This window comes from Anomaloglossus baeobatrachus, chromosome 4 (assembly GCF_048569485.1).
Source record: "Anomaloglossus baeobatrachus isolate aAnoBae1 chromosome 4, aAnoBae1.hap1, whole genome shotgun sequence".
NCBI classification, from domain to species: domain Eukaryota; kingdom Metazoa; phylum Chordata; class Amphibia; order Anura; family Aromobatidae; genus Anomaloglossus; species Anomaloglossus baeobatrachus.
Genome location: NC_134356.1, coordinates 386,063,513 through 386,086,612, shown reverse-complemented (window position 1 = coordinate 386,086,612; position 23,100 = coordinate 386,063,513). Strand labels below are relative to the sequence as shown.

Here is a 23,100-nt window from a genome sequence, read left to right as displayed (position 1 = left end):
ATAAGATGTTTGACTTGTATAATACATCATTTTAAATTAAAATGTTACCTCACGTAGACCAGCACCCAGACATTCATCCGCCACCGTCTGTTATGTAATTAATTTCTTGTGTCAGTTACATGATCCAATAAAATGGGGAAGATTTGTAACATTTACCAGTAACACAGTATCTTCTTCCAATAACAAGTCATAAAAACCTGTTTCTTCTTTCAGACAGGCCATTCCTTAGAAGAGGTGCCAGATACAACACCATGAAAAAGAAGTGTCACAAATGTCACAGCAGATGGCTTACACCACAGAATATGTCTACAATAGTATCACTCTTTTTTCTAATTTTTCTGCCAACAACTGACAGCATGAGACAAAATATTCCCCGCCTCAAGCTCTCTTATAAAGGTAGGTCTATCACAGTGGCTTAATACTTTTTATGTTTTTGACTTGAGTTTCTAATGTTGCTAATTTGTGCACTATGAGGGGTTGCACTTACATGAATTTTTGTTAAAATGTATTAATCTCTAGATTTATGCAGCAAAATATTAATTAATTTGTAGTGGTAAAGGATATTATTTGAGAGTGATTGAATTCTAATCAAATTTTACAAAAATCCATATTCTCCAAAAACAGATATTTTTTTTCAAATATCTCTGTGTAAATGACAACCACCATTTGCTGAACCATAGAGGACCATGAAAACTGTTTAAAAAATGAAACATATAATTAAATATATTAGTTCAATATTATTATAAATTTCACCAGTGTTTAAAGCACCACTCAAGCATTTTTTTTATTTGACCAAGGAAGTGGTGCTTTAAATCTAAGTCCCCTACCCTTAGTGTTAGGCCTCGGTTCCACTTGCACATAGCTTCTGTTACGAGAGCATCAGAAGCGATATGCTAATGACCCTTTGCTGTGAGCGTCAGCCGAGGGTCATGCAACTGTGATCCAAACTTGCGATCCTATCACAGCTGCGGAGAAGAAGGAGGCAGCACTTTCTCCCACTTCTCTGCTGCCTGTGTCTTTGTACATCACACTGTGGTCGGATGACATGTGAGTTCAGTGCGATATTTCACACGCACCCATTGGCTTGTATGGGGGGTGTGAGCTGAAACTCGCTGCCAAACACAACATGCTACAATTCATTTCTCATGCCAATATGGCATGAGAAATCAATTACAGATGGACACTGCCTCAAAGTTTTGCATTGGTGCGAGTGCAGTCTGATGTTTTATCAGATTGCACTCACCTATGTTAATCATAATTGGAACCAAGGCCTTATACTCATTCTCTGGGATCTTCATCTGTTATCCACTTTGCTGTGGTCGGTCTCCAGGAACTTGTGAGCTGATGGCAGCTCCAGAGTTTCATGGAATGAGCCGGAGGTCACAGCTCAGTCCAAGTCTGTGAGAGCCTCATAATTGCTTTCATAGACTTGCATTGAGAGCTTGTGACATAACTTCTGGCCATCCAAAAGTTACAAAGACAAGATGGCACCATGGGACTGTAGAGGTGTAGAAAAAATGTTAAGACTCCAGAGGGTGAGTAGGAACTTAAGTTAAAAGCACCACTTCAGTTCGGAAAAAAACCCCCCGCTGGAGTGGTGCTTTAAACTTAGGACCAAAAATATGACATATCTTAAAATGTAATCTAACAGAGAAAGGACTAAAATATAACTTTTAATTAATCCCTTTAAAATCAATCCATAAAGTGAAGTGCAAAATTGTGCAAAAACACAGATAAATTATATACAATGGAAAGATGGATCTCTCCCAATGCTTCACCACGGGCAGACCAAATGTCACCAATTTGGATGATGATACAAGCAGATTAGAATTTGCTCAGAGGTAGGATCCAGATAAGATGTAAGGTTCTAACCCCTGTCGTGCCCCATGCAGTTGCTTCCACCCTTTACAAGGGCAGCACCCAAGTAGTGCAGACTACTCTGAGTAGATAAGGACCCTCCTGACGCGTTTCCCTCTCAAGTCTGAACAGAAAGTTCATCAGGGGGGATTAAATAAATACAGCCTGCGATGGCAGGTATGTATCAAGGGAGACTAAGTAAACACAGCCTGCAGTGACAGGTATGTATAAATGCACACCACAATATTCAGAAGTGCTAGGTTGCCAGTGGCACCTTAAATATCTTAAACTGTAATAAAAGCATCCTGATTTAGCAGCGGGACCATCAAACTATGAGCAAAAAACAGATCAGAGATGACTGGGTGACTGAGTACAGGAGGAATCAGACATACAAGGATGCCGAAACTCTACTGTCAATGTCAATCGCATGGTCAATGTCAAAGCGTAGGAATATTTCCATGAGATTAAACATTGAGATTTGCATAATGCCAGATGACCAGAAAATTCAGATTTTGAAACTACATCAGCACATGCATGAGAATGGTTAGCTATAAGTTATAAACACAAATTATATAATTGTTCAATTTGCTCAAAAATGTAGAATGTACTCACTTGTATCACGCAATACATTTTGCTTTATGGTTTTCTAAACGGACTTAGATTTTCGTGAGTAAAATTCCTTTAATCTGTCACCAGTGTTTCAGATTTCCGGTTAGTCTGGTACAAACACGCATACATCTGGGTGGTCCAGAATTTCCAGGTGTAAATGTGGAAGGAAAAGGTTACACATATCAAAAGAATCAGGTCTCCGTTAGGTTTCAACCCTGGAAGTCACATTTTCCTGTAATACGTAGGCAAATATTAATAGAAAATAAGAAATGTTAAATTATCAATTAGATAATTATATTAAACTGCTTAACAAATATGCAAACACATGTCCTATTATATAATGATTTATATTCTCTAACGTCAAGACAGACTTTTATAGTATTGTATGTGTAGGTAAATAAACTCAAAAAGTGTTACACCCATAGAACTGTGAAGTGATTGTTTAACAGTATAACCATTAAGTCATAGACAAAAAATGCAGGAAAAAAGGATTATTAGGTGTAACCCTGTTTACAGTGACTTAAAATTGGACGTCATTTTGGCTTTTTTTATATGTACTGTAGAATGAAAGAAGAGGGGAAAATTACACTGCATATGGTTTCATAATGATGCCGTCTTTCACATCCTCCCCTCCTAGCATAAAAAAAGTTTAAAATCACTTGAAATGCCTCCTAGTCAGGAAATTGTCAATTACTAATAATGTGCTTCTTTGAAAACACCCGATCTTTTTCTTTCAAAGCGTTGAGAATATAGAGATGTTAAGTCACAACTGAACATCCCGAGCTCACTGTATTCCCCACTGTATCGTGCAGACAGGAGAATGCACAGGATATTTGCACACGATCCAATACCTTTGTCAGCACATACTAGTGCTGCAAGAATTTATTCATAATTCAGAAGGATATGTATTGGGAAAAAATGTGAAAGACAGACAGTATTTATGCTTTAGTATACTTTTCCATTGACGCACAATATAAACATTCTAAATATCAATTGGAGATGAGCCGATCTTGTATAAGTCAAATTCGCAAGATCAGGCGTATTTTTGCGAAAAAAATCATTTAACAGGAACTTTTTTTTCCTGCAAATTGAATGTCCCTTATTATGCTCTGTGGTCTCTCCAGACATCAGAGCATAAAAAAGTAATAAATAACAGATAAAAAAAAATAATCTCACTTAATTACTCATCTCACTGGCCTCTCTGTTCCTCACTGGCCCCCATCTGATCCTCAGCACATTTTATCACTGAGATCCTTGGCCACTACACCTTAGGACAGGACGTCCAGCTAGGATGAAGGCCAGACAGGTTTTGCTCATGTGAGGTGATGGCATATGTTGAAACCTTATGTGAAGTCTCGGCCTAGCGTAAAGAAGCCGTGGATAAGAAGATGCAAATAGGAAAAGACACTGAATAGTAAGGACTGGAGAGGCCAGTGAGGCGAATGGTAAGGGAAACTGTCATGTAAAAAATTCTATCAACCTGTAGGTATGGTATTAATCTGTAGGTTAAAGCGTTCTGAAGCTGCCTGGTGCCTGCACTAAAGCCTGCTTTACACCTTACAATTTGACCCGCCTCCATCGTATGTGCGGCACATTGAATTTGTTGTCCGTGTCGCACAAACAATTATTTCCCGTCACACATACTTACCTCCCATACGACCTTGATATGGGCGGCGAACATCCACTTCCTGGAGGGGGAGGGACGTTCGGCGTCACCGCGACGTCACGCGGCATCCAGCTAATAGAAGCGAAGGGGCGGAGATGAGCGGGACATAAACATCCCGCCCACCTCCTTCCTGCCGCATTGCCAGTGGGAGCCGCGGGACGCAGGTAAGCTGTGTTCATCATGCCCGGGGTGTCACACACTGCGATGTGTGCTGCCCCGGGAACATTGAACAACCTGACGTTCAATTTTTAGTAATTGAACGACGTGCATGCGATCAGCGTTTTAATGTTCAATCGCAATCGCACGTAGGTTTCACATGCTACAATGTAACTAACAATGCCGGATGTGCGTCACTTACGACGTGACCCCGCCGACACATCGTTAGATAAATTGTAGCGTGTAAAGCCCGCTTTAGAGTTCTGCTCCTGGGAGGAATTTAACTTAATTACGACCGGCTGTCTCTGGCTTTCAGTTACACTGGTGAGCCGGTGCAGTTTCAATAATCGCTCAGTGTATAGTGCCTTTGGCAATGATTGACAGCTGGATCAACATGAGAGCCTACTGTCAATCAGTGCCATGAGCGCGGTTACAGCCGCTGCTTGCTATATGTGTTTTTTTCTATGGTTAACCTTTTGACACACCTTGACAGTTCATCTAAAGTCTATATACTGTATGATGGTCACTAGAATGAGTTTCAATAGTGCTTGTTTTTTATAGGAAATATTTATTTAGGGTTATTGAGTCTGATCTGTGGACAGAAGTCAACAAATGATTGTATTTCCTAAGAGAAAGCTTAAAGCTAAGAATTCATCGCAATATTAAGTATCTAGTTTTGGGTGTGATTGCATAATAAAGTATACATTATTATTCACTTCCTGTAATATATCTCAGTTAAATTACCAGAATCCAGTGCAATGGGACACTAAAAAAGCACAAGTCATCACTCTCCTTTCTGAATATCTCCTAATTAAACATTGATTGCATAACTCAAAAATTGGTGATGAATTGTCAGCTGTAAGTGCACTCTAGCAGACAGAGCCCAGCATACTTGCTATGTATTTTTCTCCAATTGTGAGGAGGGACCGATGTAAGTGATGAAAATATTTATGTAGCATTGGGAATATGCAGGTGCTGTATCAGCAAAAACAATAAAAACACGCATGTTGAAACATGACACACAGCATATGTGACACTTGTGCTTTACTAGGACATGTAGGATGCCTAAGTTCATACAGTACTTACATTGTATATGAGATAATCTTGATGCAGCAGTTTTGTTTTATGAATAGATTACAAATTTATATGGTATACATACTGATATATCACTAGATCTGTGTAAAAGTCACGCATCTGTCTCTTCTGGTGTGATACACATGTTACGATGCACCTAATTGTATAATAAAAAAAAACAAACTTTGGATGCTCTTAAGTTGGAGGCAATTTGCAGGGCTCTCATCCAGTGAACACATTATTAACATGGCCTCTGAGATGGGTCCTCTACATCAGTTCACACCAACTCTAGTGAGCACCGATAGACCATTTATAGGATAACAACTAAATGTAAAGAAATATGCCCCAAATTCTCAAGCCATGTGGTATGATAAGTAGATTATAAAGTGCTGAGCAGTGCAGGGTGTAAACAACAAGTGGCAAAGGGATCCAGTAAAGTAAGAGATAATATAATATTACCCATGTGGTCCTCCTCCTGCTGTAATGGAGCATATCCTGTTGCTCTTTGACATTTAGTGGTTTCTTTGGATCCCATGTACCTTTACAACTCTTTATCTCCTCTAGCTTTTTTGTCGCCCCCAAATAATTGTATGACACATTATAGTTTTTGACCTTTTTGTGATGACTCAGTATCTGGCCACTTGTGTGGGGGGGTGAACTGTTTTTAAGAAACATGTTTCTTTGTTTGGTAAATCAAGAGACATGAACCATTGTCTCTTGTCAGTTTGATCGGAGCCCTATTGTCTGTAAATGTGGATTGCATCAGTCCTTATGATGACATAATTCATACGAAAATTATGCAATCGGATTGAACTAGGGACCAATGGGAGAGCAGCCATCTCCCACCAATCCTGTAAGACACAATACCCTGAAATGAGAACTGAAAGGTATAAAAGGGCCTCACTCCTGTCACCAGGTTGAGATTCTACAGGACTTTAGCCTAGGCTCAATAGTTCCAACTGGAGGACCACAGAACTGCTTTACATCATTCATTTTACAGGACTTCCGTACTGTTTCACTGCTCAATGCTGAGCCCACAAATTAGCTTGGAGAATTCAAGTTGGGACAATTCGGGCGCATGGCTTCATGACTTGCTGTGCTCGGTCAGCTAACTAAGCTTGCCATTATCTCCTCTCAGTGGGTGCCCACCAAAAGTGGGGTGCTGATTTTTTGGATAGTTGGCCTTGGAAGCCCTGAAGTCATGAAGATTCTAATCCCTGGTGGGCCAGTGGATGCATGAAACTGTGTCGCTTGTAGCTTCTTGTGTTTTTGCTGGGAATTACCGTAGGGTGGTTTCCTCACCCTGTGTACTTTGAGCAGTGTTCTACTCACGGGGAAGGATTGCAGGCATTCAGGGGGATGAGCCTCAGTCCATTCTGTCTTTCTGAAGACAGCCAGGTCAGCGGACAATAGCACCCACTGACCCTCATATCTCCACATCTTTTATGAGATTGTGCAATAAAGATTAATAATATGGCTTTTGTTATTCTATAAATTATTGGACTTATTTATGCATTTGGACCTCAGCCTATCCTCTTATGCTAAATAATTTGTGTTTTAATTATCATTAAAATAATTATTTCTATATCTGATATCAGATATGCAGTTAGCACCTGTCTTTGATTGAATGATAAATATCTAGTGAGCACTATTACACATTTTGCAGCAACACCCAGGAACATGAAGCTACTCTTCTAGTGGGCTTGGGCCACATGGGGATTACTGCGATCCCCTTTCATGACATCCGGCTCACACTGTCAGTACAGCAGAGCAGAGTGTCATGCGAATGTCCCTGCAACTGAGGTCTGATCGTGCGAGCGTACCTCAGCTGCGGGGGGCGGGCCGGCACTGAGGAGGGGCGGGCCGCGGTGCTGCGGATAAGAGGGCCGGTGCTGCAGAGGGGAGGGAGGGATTTATCTTCCTCTCTTCTCCATTGCTGGCTATTGCCATACTCGCCCTTCAATCGCGATACACCGGTTTTTCTCTCGCCCCATAGACTTGAATGGGTGTGAGAGAAAATAGGATCGCATTACACCCGCAGCATGCTGCAATTGTTTTCTCGGTCCAATTAAAGCTGAGAAAATAATCTCTCATGAGTGCTGACACATAGGGTAATATTGGTCCGAGTGGAATCGCATTCCACTCGGACCGATTTTCATGCTGTGTGGCTTAGGCCTAAACATCTTGTATCCAGATATTTTGAGGAAAATGTTTTATACAATTACTGTAATGACCTCAATTGTCAATAAACACAAGTTGAATAACCCAGTAAATATTTTCCAAGAAAACAGCCTGGGCTCATTGCATTTCCAATCTCTAAGTGATGTTGAAAATGTTGTTTTCTTGGGGGGGCTCACTTCCTGGGATTAAAAAAGAGGTCAATCAGAAATGTTCAAAGAGGCAACAATAAGTAAAACTTGAAAAGGTCAATAAACCTTTTTTAACATAGATTTACTATAAGCATGTTTTTATAACTCAAAATAGCCAAACCAATGACGTCTCTCCACTGTAAGACTCGGCTCTACAATTTAGTTCATGAATATATAAAATTCCAGAGTAAGCTGAGATGATGTCTCTGTACAATGGTTTACAAGTCACCATGCACTTTACTTCACAATATTAAATTAAGTCCAAATATCAGAGTTTGCATTTACTTATACCACAAATGCATCTATTTTTTAAAGGAAAAGAATTTTTTTTTCAGGGTATATATGTAACATTGTTAAATAAAAATCTTGCCAAATGTGAAATGGTATCCAAGTTCTGAGGGTAATTTTGAAATGAAGTGAACCGAGATTCTAGTGTGAAGCCCCACAGGTGTTGTGTCGGTGCATTACCTTCAGGGACTCCACTCGGCTGGATCTCGTCACAGGTAGGGAATCTTCTATTTGTCGTGACGCCACTCTCAGTATTGCGGTCAGTGGGGACCGCCACTGCAGGTTGAGGGACGCCTGGGGCTGATGGTGAGTGCAGTTAGTTGGAATAGCCTCCTGAGAGTGAGGCAAGCCCCAGGGCCCTGTGTAGGTGCGTAGTACCACAAGGCGCAGAATAACTCCACACACACAGAATGTCTTTCAGGGGTTTTACTCACTTCAGATGGCAGGGTGAGTAACCCGGGCGTAGCTGGGATGAACCAGGCTGGAACCAGGTATCCTTCAGGCTGACTTCTGATGGTGACTACCAACTCGCCTTCCTTAGCCCTTGGTGGTTTGGGGTAACCCCGACTTTTAGTCCCTATGGGGGTCACCCAGGGAAGTTGCTGAAGCCTCTCTCCCCTTCGTTTGCCGTTTGCTTGTTGCCTGGGCCAGATCACTCCAGCTGCTTGCCTCCTGTGAACTGTGGGCCCTAACTGTGGCTACGTGGCTGCGGCTTTTGTGGTGTTGTGGTGTGGGCTTTGAGGGCCCCACACCGGCAGGTTTAGCAGGGAAAGGTGGATCTATCCCCGCTCCGGGATCTGCCGCCCGTTTGGGCCTGGTTCTCCCTAGCAGTCTCCTTACTTCCCACTCTGTGCTCTCTCTCTAGCTGGAGATGGGTTTCGGGTAGCCCTCCTAGGTGACCGTTCTCCCCCGTCGGTAGCCACTGCGCGGACGCTGTCAGACTACAGCAGCCCACGGGATCTGCTCCTCACTCGAGCTCCCTGGACTCTGCACTGAACCGGCTCACATCTGGGACCTTCCCTGCTGCTCCTGTCAGAGCTTCACTTTCCTGCTCCTCACTCCTCCACACTCTGCTGCAGACTCCCCTACTCCTCCTTCTCTTTTCCCTTTTGTGCCTGCCTACGCCACCTAGCAACCAGACTCTCTTACCACACCCCTTGAGAGGAGATGGAGGCTTTTGGCCCCCTCCACTATTCCAGTGGAGGTGAAGGCTTTTCCCCCTCCTGGGATCCCCAGGGGTCCTCTCATAGGTACATGTGTGAGACCTGATCACTATGCGCCTGTGTAGTCACACCTCGGTCAGCCTTCTGGATTACCTGTATTGTACTGTCCCCAGCATGGGTGCAGTACTCAGTGGTGCCTGACCAGGTCAGGGGCGCCACATTCCCCCTTAGTTATCACCAGCACGTCCTCGGGCTGCAAGACAACATTTTAAAATGCATAAAACAGTAAAAACATTATAAAACTTTTTAAAAGCACCAGGTACCATACATCACCACCCTCCACCCACAAGTCCGTTAACCCACCCAAACCCTTTCACGTTGGCCGCGCCTTCAGCCACTTCTGGCAGGATGTAGAGGCGGCTTTCATGGGCTGGTGGTTTTCGGGGTATACCTGGCCTGGTGGATCCGCGCCTTCAGCCTCTTCTGGCAGGATGTAGAGGCGGCCTCCACAGTTGGTGCTGACCAGGTACCCTCTTTGTGGTGGAGAGCCAGGCCCCATAAACAGGCATGCTCTCTGGTCGCAGGCGAGCCAAGGCCCTATATACGGACGGGCTCCTCCTGGTTGCAGACGAGCCAAGCCCCTAAACAGGCTGACTCTGGTGGTGGTGGTGCCCTCTGGTGTAACTATTTACACTGCGAGAGTTTGTGGCTATAGCCAGTTCATAGCCTTAAGGTTTATTTCTCACAATAGTTTATGTGGGCACATTCTTGAACTTTAAAACGTTGCAAAACAAACTTTCCAAACTGGTCAAAACTTGCTGTACTTTACTTAAACTTATGCAGACTCCTCTTCACCAGGGCTTGGGCCTGTAGGGCTGCGGCACCTGTTGCTTTCTTGACCTTTTTCCTCATCTGTAGTTGTCTCTTCATTAGGTCTTTGGTCTTTTCTTTCTTTATGGCTGTCTTTCCTTTCTTCTTTGGGACATGGCACTACATCTAGGGCATACCAGCCTCTTTCTCCTTGATGCAGGGTAAACTGTACGGAGTCTCCTGTACGCAGGTTCCTTCCAGGATGTCCTCTGGGCAGATTAGCTCTGACGTCTCTTCTGTTGACGAAGATACCTTCCTTTATGCCAGGTGCTACGATGAACCCGTATCCTGACTTGAGGCTGAAGTCCTCCACTACTCCTCTGCAAAGGGGTCCTCGGACCTGTGCTTTGGCTCTTCTCAGGAACCTTTTTTCTTGTAGGTCTCTGGCCGTGATGTCATCTCTCTGCTCTGGGGATGGCGGTGCAGGGGAAAACTGAGTTCTGCTGCGGCGCTGTGTCTTGCGGGCTGGATTCTGCGAAGTGCAGCTTACAAGCTCCCAGGTGAGGCTTTGGGGCAGATCTTCTTCTTCAGCAGGAGGTGTCAGGTCTTCCTCGTCCCAGCGGGAATATGGCAGCATCTCCGGCTCTGGGACTAGCACTGCTGCTGGCTCCGGGGGCAACTCCTCAGCTTCTTGCCCTCCTCTCCCCCTTAGTTCTTCGCTGCACTCTGGTCGTGGCAGCACTGGGGATGAGTGTTCCTCAGCTGGCCCAGGCGGTGGACTCTTCAGCGTGGTTGCTGCAGGGGTTGCCTTAGGGGTGTTCGGAGGAAGCATGTATCGGTCCACCATCTCCTGTGGGAACTTAGCCTCCAGGTCAGCCTTCAGCTGCCAGTATGCGGAGTCTTCACCTATCAGGGATTTCCTAGTAGGGACTTCCTTAGGCTGGGGAGCGGTGTCTGCTCTGGCCTTGCAGGCCGGGGTAAATGGTGATGCAATCTCTTGGCGGGCCGCGCCCTGTATGGCAGCGGCCTGGTCTTGGCGGGCCGCGCCCTGTATGGCAGCGGCCTGGTCTTGGCGGGCCGCGCCCTGTATGGCGGCGGCCTGGTCTTGGCGGGCCGCGCCCTGTATGGCGGCGGCCTGGTCTTGGCGGGCCGCGCCCTGTATGGCGGCGGCCTGGTCTTGGCGGGCCGCGCCCTGTATGGCGGCGGCCTGGATCGGCGTCGCAGCTGCGATGGGATCTGTGCAGGCTGGGCTGGGCGTCGCTGCAGGGACCGGGTCTTGGTGGGCCGAGCAGGGCATCGCTGCGGCGGCCGGGGCTTGGCGGGCCGAGCAGGGCATCGCTGCGGCGGCCGGGGCTTGGCGGGCCGAGCAGGGCATCGCTGCGGCGGCCTGGGCTTGGCGGGCCGCACCTGGCATGGCTGCGGCCTGGCTCAGCGTCGCCGCGCCGGGCGCCTCTTCTGGGACCGCGGTCGTAGCAGCAGGGGTTGGAGCACTTGCGCTGGCCGGGGCAACTCTGGACTCACCCATCAGTGGCACCATCGGGATCTGAGTCGTCGCCGCTCGATCTGGCAGGCGTCGCGCGGCTCCCTCCTCGTAGGTCCGAACCGCCGCAGCCATCTCCAGAAGCTCCGTGCGTCCCTCACTGAGCTGTCGCATGATCCTGGCCTCCAGCTGATCGCAGAAGATAGCAAGCTCCCGGCACCACCAGGCAGCAGAGCCTGGTTCTGGGTATCCACGTCCGGACTCCATCTCTTCTCTCTGCAGCAACAGGCTTGTGGCTCTCTTTCCTTCCCGCCGTCTCTGGACGCTTCCGCTCTCTTCACAAGCGAGGTCAGAACTCTGCAGAGGATCTCTGGGTAGCCACACCTCTTCGTGGGCGGTAACTTCTTCCAGCGCGGGCTGCTGTTGTTTTTCGGCGCGCTTTTCATGGTGGCAATATGGCGGCGCTTCCAATTTTTCAAGCGGACCGCCCAGGCACATGGTCACCTGTCTGAACAGGTCTAGTCCTTATCCTGTTCGTGACGCCAGATGTGAAGCCCCACAGGTGTTGTGTCGGTGCATTACCTTCAGGGACTCCACTCGGCTGGATCTCGTCACAGGTAGGGAATCTTCTATTTGTCGTGACGCCACTCTCAGTATTGCGGTCAGTGGGGACCGCCACTGCAGGTTGAGGGACGCCTGGGGCTGATGGTGAGTGCAGTTAGTTGGAATAGCCTCCTGAGAGTGAGGCAAGCCCCAGGGCCCTGTGTAGGTGCGTAGTACCACAAGGCGCAGAATAACTCCACACACACAGAATGTCTTTCAGGGGTTTTACTCACTTCAGATGGCAGGGTGAGTAACCCGGGCGTAGCTGGGATGAACCAGGCTGGAACCAGGTATCCTTCAGGCTGACTTCTGATGGTGACTACCAACTCGCCTTCCTTAGCCCTTGGTGGTTTGGGGTAACCCCGACTTTTAGTCCCTATGGGGGTCACCCAGGGAAGTTGCTGAAGCCTCTCTCCCCTTCGTTTGCCGTTTGCTTGTTGCCTGGGCCAGATCACTCCAGCTGCTTGCCTCCTGTGAACTGTGGGCCCTAACTGTGGCTACGTGGCTGCGGCTTTTGTGGTGTTGTGGTGTGGGCTTTGAGGGCCCCACACCGGCAGGTTTAGCAGGGAAAGGTGGATCTATCCCCGCTCCGGGATCTGCCGCCCGTTTGGGCCTGGTTCTCCCTAGCAGTCTCCTTACTTCCCACTCTGTGCTCTCTCTCTAGCTGGAGATGGGTTTCGGGTAGCCCTCCTAGGTGACCGTTCTCCCCCGTCGGTAGCCACTGCGCGGACGCTGTCAGACTACAGCAGCCCACGGGATCTGCTCCTCACTCGAGCTCCCTGGACTCTGCACTGAACCGGCTCACATCTGGGACCTTCCCTGCTGCTCCTGTCAGAGCTTCACTTTCCTGCTCCTCACTCCTCCACACTCTGCTGCAGACTCCCCTACTCCTCCTTCTCTTTTCCCTTTTGTGCCTGCCTACGCCACCTAGCAACCAGACTCTCTTACCACACCCCTTGAGAGGAGATGGAGGCTTTTGGCCCCCTCCACTATTCCAGTGGAGGTGAAGGCTTTTCCCCCTCCTGGGATCCCCAGGGGTCCTCTCATAGGTACATGTGTGAGACCTGATCACTATGCGCCTGTGTAGTCACACCTCGGTCAGCCTTCTGGATTACCTGTATTGTACTGTCCCCAGCATGGGTGCAGTACTCAGTGGTGCCTGACCAGGTCAGGGGCGCCACACTAGCACAATTTGCTGGAAAAAAACCTATCTTTCAAGACTAATATTTATTGTGTGTTTTAGACTTAGGGGGTGCAGCTTGACAAAAAGTAAGGGAACTTAATAGGCTTAGTCTAGATAGTTATTGATGTGGTAGATTTATGAAACATCATAAGACACTGTAATATGTATAGAACATTTGAAGATTGTATTATCTAAATATACACAGAATTAGAAAGTTCTGATAAATATGCACCATTAGGCCAAGACACACGGCATGAAAATCGGAGCGAGTGGAATGCGATAAATCCCTTCCTCTCCTCCTCATCACCGGCCCTCCCCTCCTCAGCACCGGCCCTCCCCTACTCAGTACTGGCCCGCCCGCATGGTCGGACCTCAGTCGCAGTGACACTTGCTTGACACTCGGCTCGCGCTGTGCTGCCAGTGAGAGCCGAGTGTCATGTGAGGATTGCAGTAGTCCCCAGTGTGGCCCCGGCCTTAAAGGAAGTTTCCATTTTGAGGAAAGTAGGCTCCAAACTATGTAACATACAGCACCAATACATGCTGAGTCTTAAGGGTGCTATACCTGCTGTGACATCGCTAGTGATTGCTAGTGATGTCGTGCGCAATAGCACCCATCCCCGTCGTTCGTGCGACATTTGGTGATCGCTGCCGTAGCAAACATTATCGCTACAGCAGCGTCACATGCACATACCTTGTCAGCGACGTCGCTGTGACTGCCGAACAATCCCTCCCTCGAGGGGGAGGTGCGTTTGGCGTCATAGCGATGTCACAGCGACGTCACTAAGCGGCCGGCCAATAGAAGCGGAGGGGCGGAGATGAGCGGGACGTAAAATCCCGCCCACCTCCTTCCTTCCGCATTGCTGGTGGAAGCAGGTAAGGAGATGTTCGTCGTTCCTGCGGTGTCACACATAGCAATTTGTGGTGCCACAGCAACGACGAACAACATTGTACCTGTGGCAGCAACGATATTAAGGAAAGGAGCGACGTGTCAACGTTCACCAATTTTGAACGATTTTTCGATCGTTGATTGTCGCTCCTTGTTGTCACATGCTGAGATGTCACTACCGGCGTCGGATGTGCGTCACTAACGACGTGACCCCGACGATATATCGGTAGCGATGTCGCAGCGTGTAAGGCACCCTTTAGTCTGTATATTTCTAATTCCAAATAAAATGTAGACATTGTGTAAAATGTAAAGAAAACAAGAATGTAATGATTTGTAAATTTCTTATATCCATATTTTATTCACAACAGAACATAGAAGACATGAGAAGATGAAATTTAGATATTTTTCCATTGTATTTGAAAAAAAAATAACACATTTAGAAATTGATAGCCGCAGAACATCTCAAAAATGTTGTGAAAGAGCCATGTCTACCATTGTGTAACACGTAGGGAGAAGTTGGCACTATGGCTTGGAAGTGGTTATTTTTTTGCATAGAAGGATGATAATCCTGAGTTATAAATATCAGAAACCTCAGCACCAAAGCAAATAAGAGTGATTCATCTTGGTTTCAAAACACATGTCTACAAAAAAATATTTTTTTATAATCCTCGCAGGTGACTTTGAACTTTTCTGAATCATCTTTTTGTCCTGATTTAAAAAATGTATATAGTTTTTCTATAGCACGTATAGTTTCCATGGAGCATCATCATTATTATAAGATATAGGAAATATACTGGCGACATTAAGAAAACAGTAATCTACATATCAGAAATTAAAAGTGCTTGACATTAGACTATTGTTAAGATTTTTCAGGGTTATCCCCATATAACATCCAACAGTAATTTGCTATCATTGAGTCATTCCAAAAAACCTCGTAGTGGTGTTCCATTACTTTAGTGTCCTGGTGAAACCGCTTGCCTTGTTCATCGCTTACATCCCCAAGATTTTGAGGGAAGAAATCTAAATGTGAATGCAAAAAGTGCATTTTCAGAGACATGCGACATCCAAGACACTGGTATGCATTTAGCAGTTCCTTAACACCTTCAACATATTCTGGAGATTTATTTTTCCTAAGACGTTCTCACAGATCCACTTGAAGCTTTTCCAAGATCTCAATTCCTTATCATTTAGAATTCCTTCAAACACATCATCTCTCATAAGCTCTCTGATCTGAGGACCATCAAATATCCCTTCCTTCAGTTTTGTTGGTGAAATGCTGGATAAGTTCTGTGAAATGTACTAGAACCCTTGTGAATTTGTCTTCGCCATGGCTTTCACAAAGTTTTTAATTAATTACAACTTTATATGTAGTGGAGGAAGAAAGATTTTTTCGGAGCAACTAAAGGATTATGCTGAACATTGTCTCTACCTGGAGCATAGATGTTTCTCTGTCCCCAATCACGACAAACATAATGCTCTACTGTATTTCTATTGTCCCCTAAACACAAGAAGCAACAATATTTTGTGAAAACTCCTTGCATTCTCATTAGCAGACTAACCACTTTCAAATCTCCACAGATATTCCATTGATGATGCTTATATTGTATAGCATCCAACAGATCTAACAGATTTTCATAACTTTTAGATGACATGAGTGAGCAATAGGGATTGATGTTTTCATATTTCCATTGTGAAGCAACACTGCTTTCAAACTTCTCTGGGATGAGTCAATAAACAATCACCAATCTGCAACAAAATACTCTTGATTGTGTTCTTCAAAGAGGCCATTCACATTGTCACAGTACACCATTGGTGCATCAACTGTGGAAAATTATGTTAAAGTGTTACTTTTGTTTCGGTAATAACACACTTTGACATCATCATGAAGAAGTTTCTTCTGTTTCAACCTAGATACAATAAGTTCAGCTTTATCTTTTGACAATGAAAGTTCTCTGATGAAATCATTTAATTCATGTTGAGTAAAGCGTTCTGGCTGCTTGGCTGCTCCATCAGGTACATACTCATCTTGACTTGAGGTCTCCATGTCTTCACCAGTAGCTTCAGCTCCATAGTCTTCATATTCTACTTCATTTTAATCCAATACAGACAACTGTGGTACAGGAACTGGCAAAGTACCATCATGTGGAACTGGCCTAATCGCAGATTCAAGTTCAGGGTAATTAATCTTATGTTTGTTCTTTGTAGAAAAGCCCTTCAGTTTGACAAAACAAAAGTAGCAGTCATCACTATGATTTTTGGGTTCTCTCCAAATCATGGAAACTGCAAATGGCATAGCCACTTTTCTCATGTTCAACCAGTCACGAAGACGGGTATGCACTGTTTCAGAATATGGATAGGAAGCCTTACTTTTACTATACTATAACATCCCCTCTTCTTTTGCCAACAATTTGTAAAGGTCTGGAAAGTTTGTCTTAATGCTGGAGTTTTAAGAGAGGAATTTCGTCCCATTGTGATGTAGGTTTCTAGCTTTTAGGTCATAATGTGCTAAATGTTTTCTATTGGTAGATCTGGCCTGCAGGCTCTGAATTCAGTACCTGAACTCTTGTGAAACAGTGCTATTGTGATGGATGTAGTATGTGTTTTACCATTGTCTTGCCTGAAATAGATGATGTCTTGATAGGAGCATATGTTGTTCTAAAAGCTCTATATAATACTCTAGCTCTATAATACTGGCTTTCAAGATGTTTAAACTACTCATAGCATAGGTACCAATGTAAAACTATGCCATCAGAAATGCAGGTTTTTGAACTATGCGGTGATAACAAGCTGTATGGTCCCGCTCCAGTCAAGTCCGCAGGACATGTTGTTCATAGTTTCCATAAACAATTTCCCATTTTTTATTCATATGACCTGAGAACAATTTTCCATTTTGCCTTAGTCCATTTTAACTATGCTTTGGCCCATTGAAGACAGAAGTATTTCAGAATTACATTGATATATGCCGTGGTCTTTGCATGATACAGTTAGGTCCAGAAATATTTGGACAGTGACACAAGTTTTGTTATTTTAGCTGTTTACAAAAACATGTTCAGAAATACAATTATATATATAATATGGGCTGAAAGTGCACACTCCCAGCTGCAATATGAGAGTTTTCACATCCAAATCTGCGAAAGGGTTTAGGAATCATAGCTCTGTAATGCATAGCCTCCTCTTTTTCAAGGGACCAAAAGTAATTGGACAAGGGACTCTAAGGGCTGCAATTAACTCTGAAGGCGTCTCCCTCGTTAACCTGTAATCAATGAAGTAGTTAAAAGGTCTGGGGTTGATTAGAGGTGTGTGGTTTTGCATTTGGAAGCTGTTGCAGTGACCAGACAACATGCGGTCTAAGGAACTCTCAATTGAGGTGAAGCAGAACATCCTGAGGCTGAAAAAAAAGAAAAAATCCATCAGAGAGATAGCAGACATGCTTGGAGTAGCAAAATCAACAGTCGGGTACATTCTGAGAAAAAAGGAATTGACTGGTGAGCTTGGGAACTCAAAAAGGCCTGGGCGTCCACGGATGACAACAGTGGTGGATGATCGCCGCATACATTCTTTGGTGAAGAAGAACCCGTTCACAACATCAACTGAAGTCCAGAACACTCTCAGTGAAGTAGGTGTATCTGTCTATAAGTCAACAGTAAAGAGAAGACTCCATGAAAGTAAATACAAAGGGTTCACATCTAGATGCAAACCATTCATCAATTCCAAAAATAGACAGGCCAGAGTTAAATTTGCTGAAAAACACCTCATGAAGCCAGCTCAGTTCTGGAAAAGTATTCTATGGACAGATGAGACAAAGATCAACCTGTACCAGAATGATGGGAAGAAAAAAGTTTGGAGAAGAAAGGGAATGGCACATGATCCAAGGCACACCACATCCTCTGTAAAACATGGTGGAGGCAACGTGATGGCATGGGCATGCATGGCTTTCAATGGCACTGGGTCACTTGTGTTTATTGATGACATAACAGCAGACAAGAGTAGCCGGATGAATTCTGAAGTGTACCAGGATATACTTTCAGCCCAGATTCAGCCAAATGCTGCACAGTTGATCGGACGGCGCTTCATAGTACAGATGGACAATGACCCCAAGCATACAGCCAAAGCTACCCAGGAGTTCATGAGTGCAAAAAAGTGGAACATTCTGCAATGGCCAAGTCAATCACCAGATCTTAACCCAATTGAGCATGCATTTCACTTGCTCAAATCCAGACTTAAGACGGAAAGACCCACAAACAAGCACAAACAAGCAAGACCTGAAGGCTGCGGCTGTAAAGGCCTGGCAAAGCATTAAGAAGGAGGAAACCCAGCGTTTGGTGATGTCCATGGGTTCCAGACTTAAGGCAGTGATTGCCTCCACAGGATTCGCAACAAAATATTGAAAATAAAAATATTTTGTTTGGGTTTGGTTTATTTGTCCAATTTCTTTTGACCTCCTAAAATGTGGAGTGTTTGTAAAGAAATGTATACAATTCCTACAATTTCTATCAGATATTTTTGTTCAAACTTTCAAATTAAACGTTACAATCGGCACTTGAATTCTGTTGTAGAGGTTTCATTTCAAATCCAATGTGGTGGCATGCAGAGCCCAACTCGCGAAAATTGTGTCACTGTCCAAATATTTCTGGACCTAACTGTATAGAGCTCTAACTTGCGTTTGTAGATTGCACAACAAACTTTTTTTACAATGATTTCTGGAGTATTCCTGGGGCCATGCACTGATCTGAATGTCCGAATTATGTTTTTTTTTAATGCAGACAGCCTTGTTCATGGATTTCTCCAGAATCTTTAACATTTTTGTAATAACATTATGTGTTGTAGGTGGTGGGATATTCAAAGTATTTGCACTTTTATGTTAAGGAACATTTTTCTGAAATTGTCCCATAATTTTTAGACGCATTCTGCTTTGTTAATATATGCCTGTCTAGTTTTTTAATTACTTACTTTTCCAGCCTTGTGTTAAATCTATCCTAACTTTTGCTGCCACCAGTTTTTTCGCTTTTTTTTTTCAAATTAAATGAAAAAATGTGTAACTTTCAATTTCTGATATGTGCTCTGTTATGAATAAAATATGGTTGTAGGAGATTTGCAGATTATTGCTTTTTTGTTTTCTTTAAATTTTATAGTGCCACCATAATTTTTTTGGCATTGGCGCTATATAGAAAATAACAGCAGTTATTCACTTTCCCCATCGTTGCTTTATTCCTGGTGTTTTCACTATAGCGGTGACATCTTGTCACTGCTCAAGTAAGTCACTGAGCTCATTGCTGTCATGCACTGAAGTTGATAGTACACAATGCCGAGCTCAGTGCACCAGAAGCTGAGCTCAGTGAGTGGCTAGAGCGGTGATGCACACTGTTGGCTTGACAGCAAAGCTCTAGCCAGTGACTGATTTCAGCGTTATGTGTCATTAACATCGGTCTACAGGCATTGGGCTCAGTAATACCTAGAGCTGTTGTAAGAACACCCAAACCAAAACAGCAGCGGTGAGCTGGTAATGGACAAAGGGAGGGTGAGTAACCTGCTGACTTTGGTATTTTATGTTTCTTGTACACTGTACAAATCCATTAGTGATAATATTATAGGGTGCATCTGTTATGCCATCTATCATGATTATAACAGCATAGATGATAAAGTTATGATGTTTAGGAGTCCATTTCCTGGAACCTGACTCTGGGAACAAGGGACCCAAAGTTCTTGAGTGAATGGAGAAGTAGTGTCTATTTGTGACAATTGATCCATTTCCAAAAACTGGCATTCTTTGGGCCATTGGGATTTTAAGTGGTCCTGTGCATAGGTCATATATGTGTTTAGTAGAAAAACAACTTTAATCAGTTGTCTGAATGGCTGTCTACCTTAACAGACTTAATATAATCAAACAGTCATCATTGATATTCCCCAGTCATCATCCATTGATTTATAAAATATTACCTTTATGTAAGGCCTGTCTGAGGCAGCCAGGTTAATAAAACAACCTAAAGGTACCGTCACACATAACGAGATTGCTAGCGAGATCGAAGCTGAGTCACGGTTTCTGTGACGCAGTAGCGATTCCGTTAACGATCTCGTTATGTGACAACTACCAGCAATCAGGCCCCTGCTGTGAGATCTCTAGTCATTGCAAAATGGTCCAGGCCATTTTCTTCAAAGGCGATGTCCTGCTGAGCAGGACACATCACTGTGTTTGACACTGTGTGACAGGGTCCCAATGACTGCTGAGATCGTTATACAGGTCGCTACTGCGACCTGTATTGTTCCTGCATCGCTGGTAAGATCTGACTGTGTGACATCTCACCTGCGAGCTCCCAGTGACTTATCTGCGATCCCTATCAGGTCGCATCGTTTTCAGGATCACTGGTAAGTCGTTGTGTGTGACTGGGCCTTTAGACTTGACATCTAGCATAATAGAGAAGAAGGAAACCTGACCTTAATCCTTTAATAGCAATGCAGGGATCTGGACTTGCAACATGGCCCCTGGGTTGTATCTATAGAGCAGCTGTAGACCAGAAGTGTGACACTGAGGCAAGAGTAGTCAAAGTAACAAGGTCAGAAACTGGAGGGACAGAGCCAGACACAAATAGTCAGGGTCACAATCCAGGGCAGAATCAAGATTTGAAAAACACAAATATAGCCCCAGAGATCAAGGAAAAAAGTAATAACTGGCAACTCCAAACAGACTTCTGAGAGCTTAACTTTGATGTGGAACTTCCCTGTAGGCCACAAGAGGGAGTTGATTTCCCCTACTGAGTAGTTGGACCTAACATCCACACTCTCCCTGACCAGGTGGCCCACAATTCACATCCACACCGGTATTCCTTTCTGTGTGGCATGCATACTGTCCATAGATGCCAGCAATGCAGTCTTTTGTGTCAGTGCTTGGATACTGTGAGTGACATCACTAGAGCAGGTCAAGGTAAGTATACAACATTCTGTGAATGGTTAGATCATGAGATTGAACCTTTAGGCCAGAATCACACTTGCTAGTGCCTCGCGTGTAACTCGCGTGAGTCTCTCATGGTAGAACCCGGCATGGCCGCACACTATGCATACAGGAGCATCTGAGCTGCATAGAGATACATGCAACCGACCCGCTCCTGTCAGGGGAGTGTGCGGCCAAGCCGGGTTCTACAATGAGAGACTAGCGCGAGTTACACGCGAGGCACTAGCAAGTGTGATTCTGGCCTTAGGGTGCGACCGCACTTTGCTTTTTACCTGCTTTTTTGCTGCTTTTTCAACTGCAGCGTTTAATGCCAAAATGGATGTGTTCTGCTTTTCAAGCTTAGTCTGTGGGAATATGGGTTTCTTGTCCGCACTATGCAGTTCAAACTGCAGCCTTTTTGTGGCAGAAATTTAGGCAAAAACTCAGCTTTGCAGTGCAAAACCCAAATGGCAAAAACAATTGACTTTTTTGCCAACGGATTGCTGCTGGATATGTTCTAACGGATGATTACTGGACATTTGAACTTAGCCTTACATGGATAAAAATTAATTATTTAAAATGATAACCTTCGATTTAGTTATTGGCCAAAGCACTGATTTTCCTGTAAATTGTAACATTAGCAATATAGAAAATTATGATTTGTACAATACTGTTGAAAAAAAGGGAAAAAAGCTGTGAAGTAGGAATTGTTGAAAAAATAAGTGACATTTGTTTGTATTTATTAACAAAAGTCAAGCTACATACAATGCATACAGAATTAAAAGAACATTAAAACAAATGAATATTTGGTGTAACCACCCTTTGCTTTTGAAAGAGCATTAATTCTTCTCGATACACTTGCACAGTCAAGGATTTTATAGGATTGTAGTAAGATATATGAGTAGCTAATGATTATCACTTTCATATGTAGTTTTAAAAAATAGGTAGTAACTGAAACAGAAACAGCTATGTAATTGTCTTAAACTTGGTGAGGAACTCTGCTACAATGGTGAGGTTGTGGAAGACAGTTTCATGTCGCAGGTCATACACCAGAGAAAAACTGAGCACATCAACAAGACACAAGTGTAGCACTGGCGTCCCTGCCCTCCCTGCTTTCCTCCTCCCGCATAATACACGCGCTACTAACTACCGTGGCCAGCCCTTACCTGTGTCCCATCATCTCTTCACTCCCCCACGTGCACGCTCTCTGCTTCCTCCTCTCGGGGACTGAGCACAAAGCACAGGTCCTCCGGGAGTGTTCTTGGGCCACGCACGAGCTGCTGCCCTTTTCTTAAGGGGCCAGTACATCACTCCCAGGAAGTGCTTGTCAGCCTATCTCTGAAAGGCACTGGGTACATAAGACCATCTCCCACTAAGGGAGTTGCCTGATCAATGTGGTTAGCTCGTGTTCTTGTGCCCTAGCTAGCTAGTTTTCAGGTCCCCTTGTTTGCTGTGCCTTTATTAGTGTGCTAGTTCCCTTCCTGTCTGCCTCAGCCGTGCCTCCAGTCTCAGCTACCTCGGGGGTTCTCGTCACCCCAGCAACTGTGCCTGTCCGCCCTGGCTGTGCCTCCAGCCTCAGCAACCCAAGTGGCCTTTGCCATACTAGAGGCTGTGCCTTTCTGCCCCGTCCATGCCATCTGCTTCTGCCACTCTGGTGGTTCCTGTCTACACTTGAGACTTAGCCCTGTCTTCTCTTGGGGGTCAGCCGCCACAGTCCCTGTCCCTGCCATGGGATTAGCACCTAGCGTCCACCTTGCAGTCATGCTCCTCCCACTAAAAGGATAAGCTGGGGTCCCCCTGTGATCCAGTGGGTCCACGTTTGCTAGCCGCAGTACTACCAGGCAAGAAAAGTTTTTATACTGAATCAGCAATATCTCTCTTAGACAAAATGTATGAACAGACTGAGGTTTTAGAACATGCTGTTTATGCTTTTTTTAAGAATCAGCAAAAAAATAAGCAATGTTATGGACCATACACTCAAGAAAACTTAATGCAGCAGATGAAAGGCACATCACATTTACTTCCATTCCA

General features: G+C 44.7%; 1 protein-coding gene across 1 annotated transcript in view; it reads left to right on the top strand.

Annotated features, from left to right (window-relative positions):
• SEMA3D (semaphorin 3D) overlaps positions 1–23,100 on the top strand; it is a 301,084-nt gene that overhangs the window by 78,351 nt on the left and 199,633 nt on the right. The window contains exon 3 of the mRNA XM_075343494.1: positions 214–396. Coding sequence (XP_075199609.1) covers positions 214–396 — 183 coding nt within the window. The remainder of the gene's footprint in view (positions 1–213; positions 397–23,100) is intronic.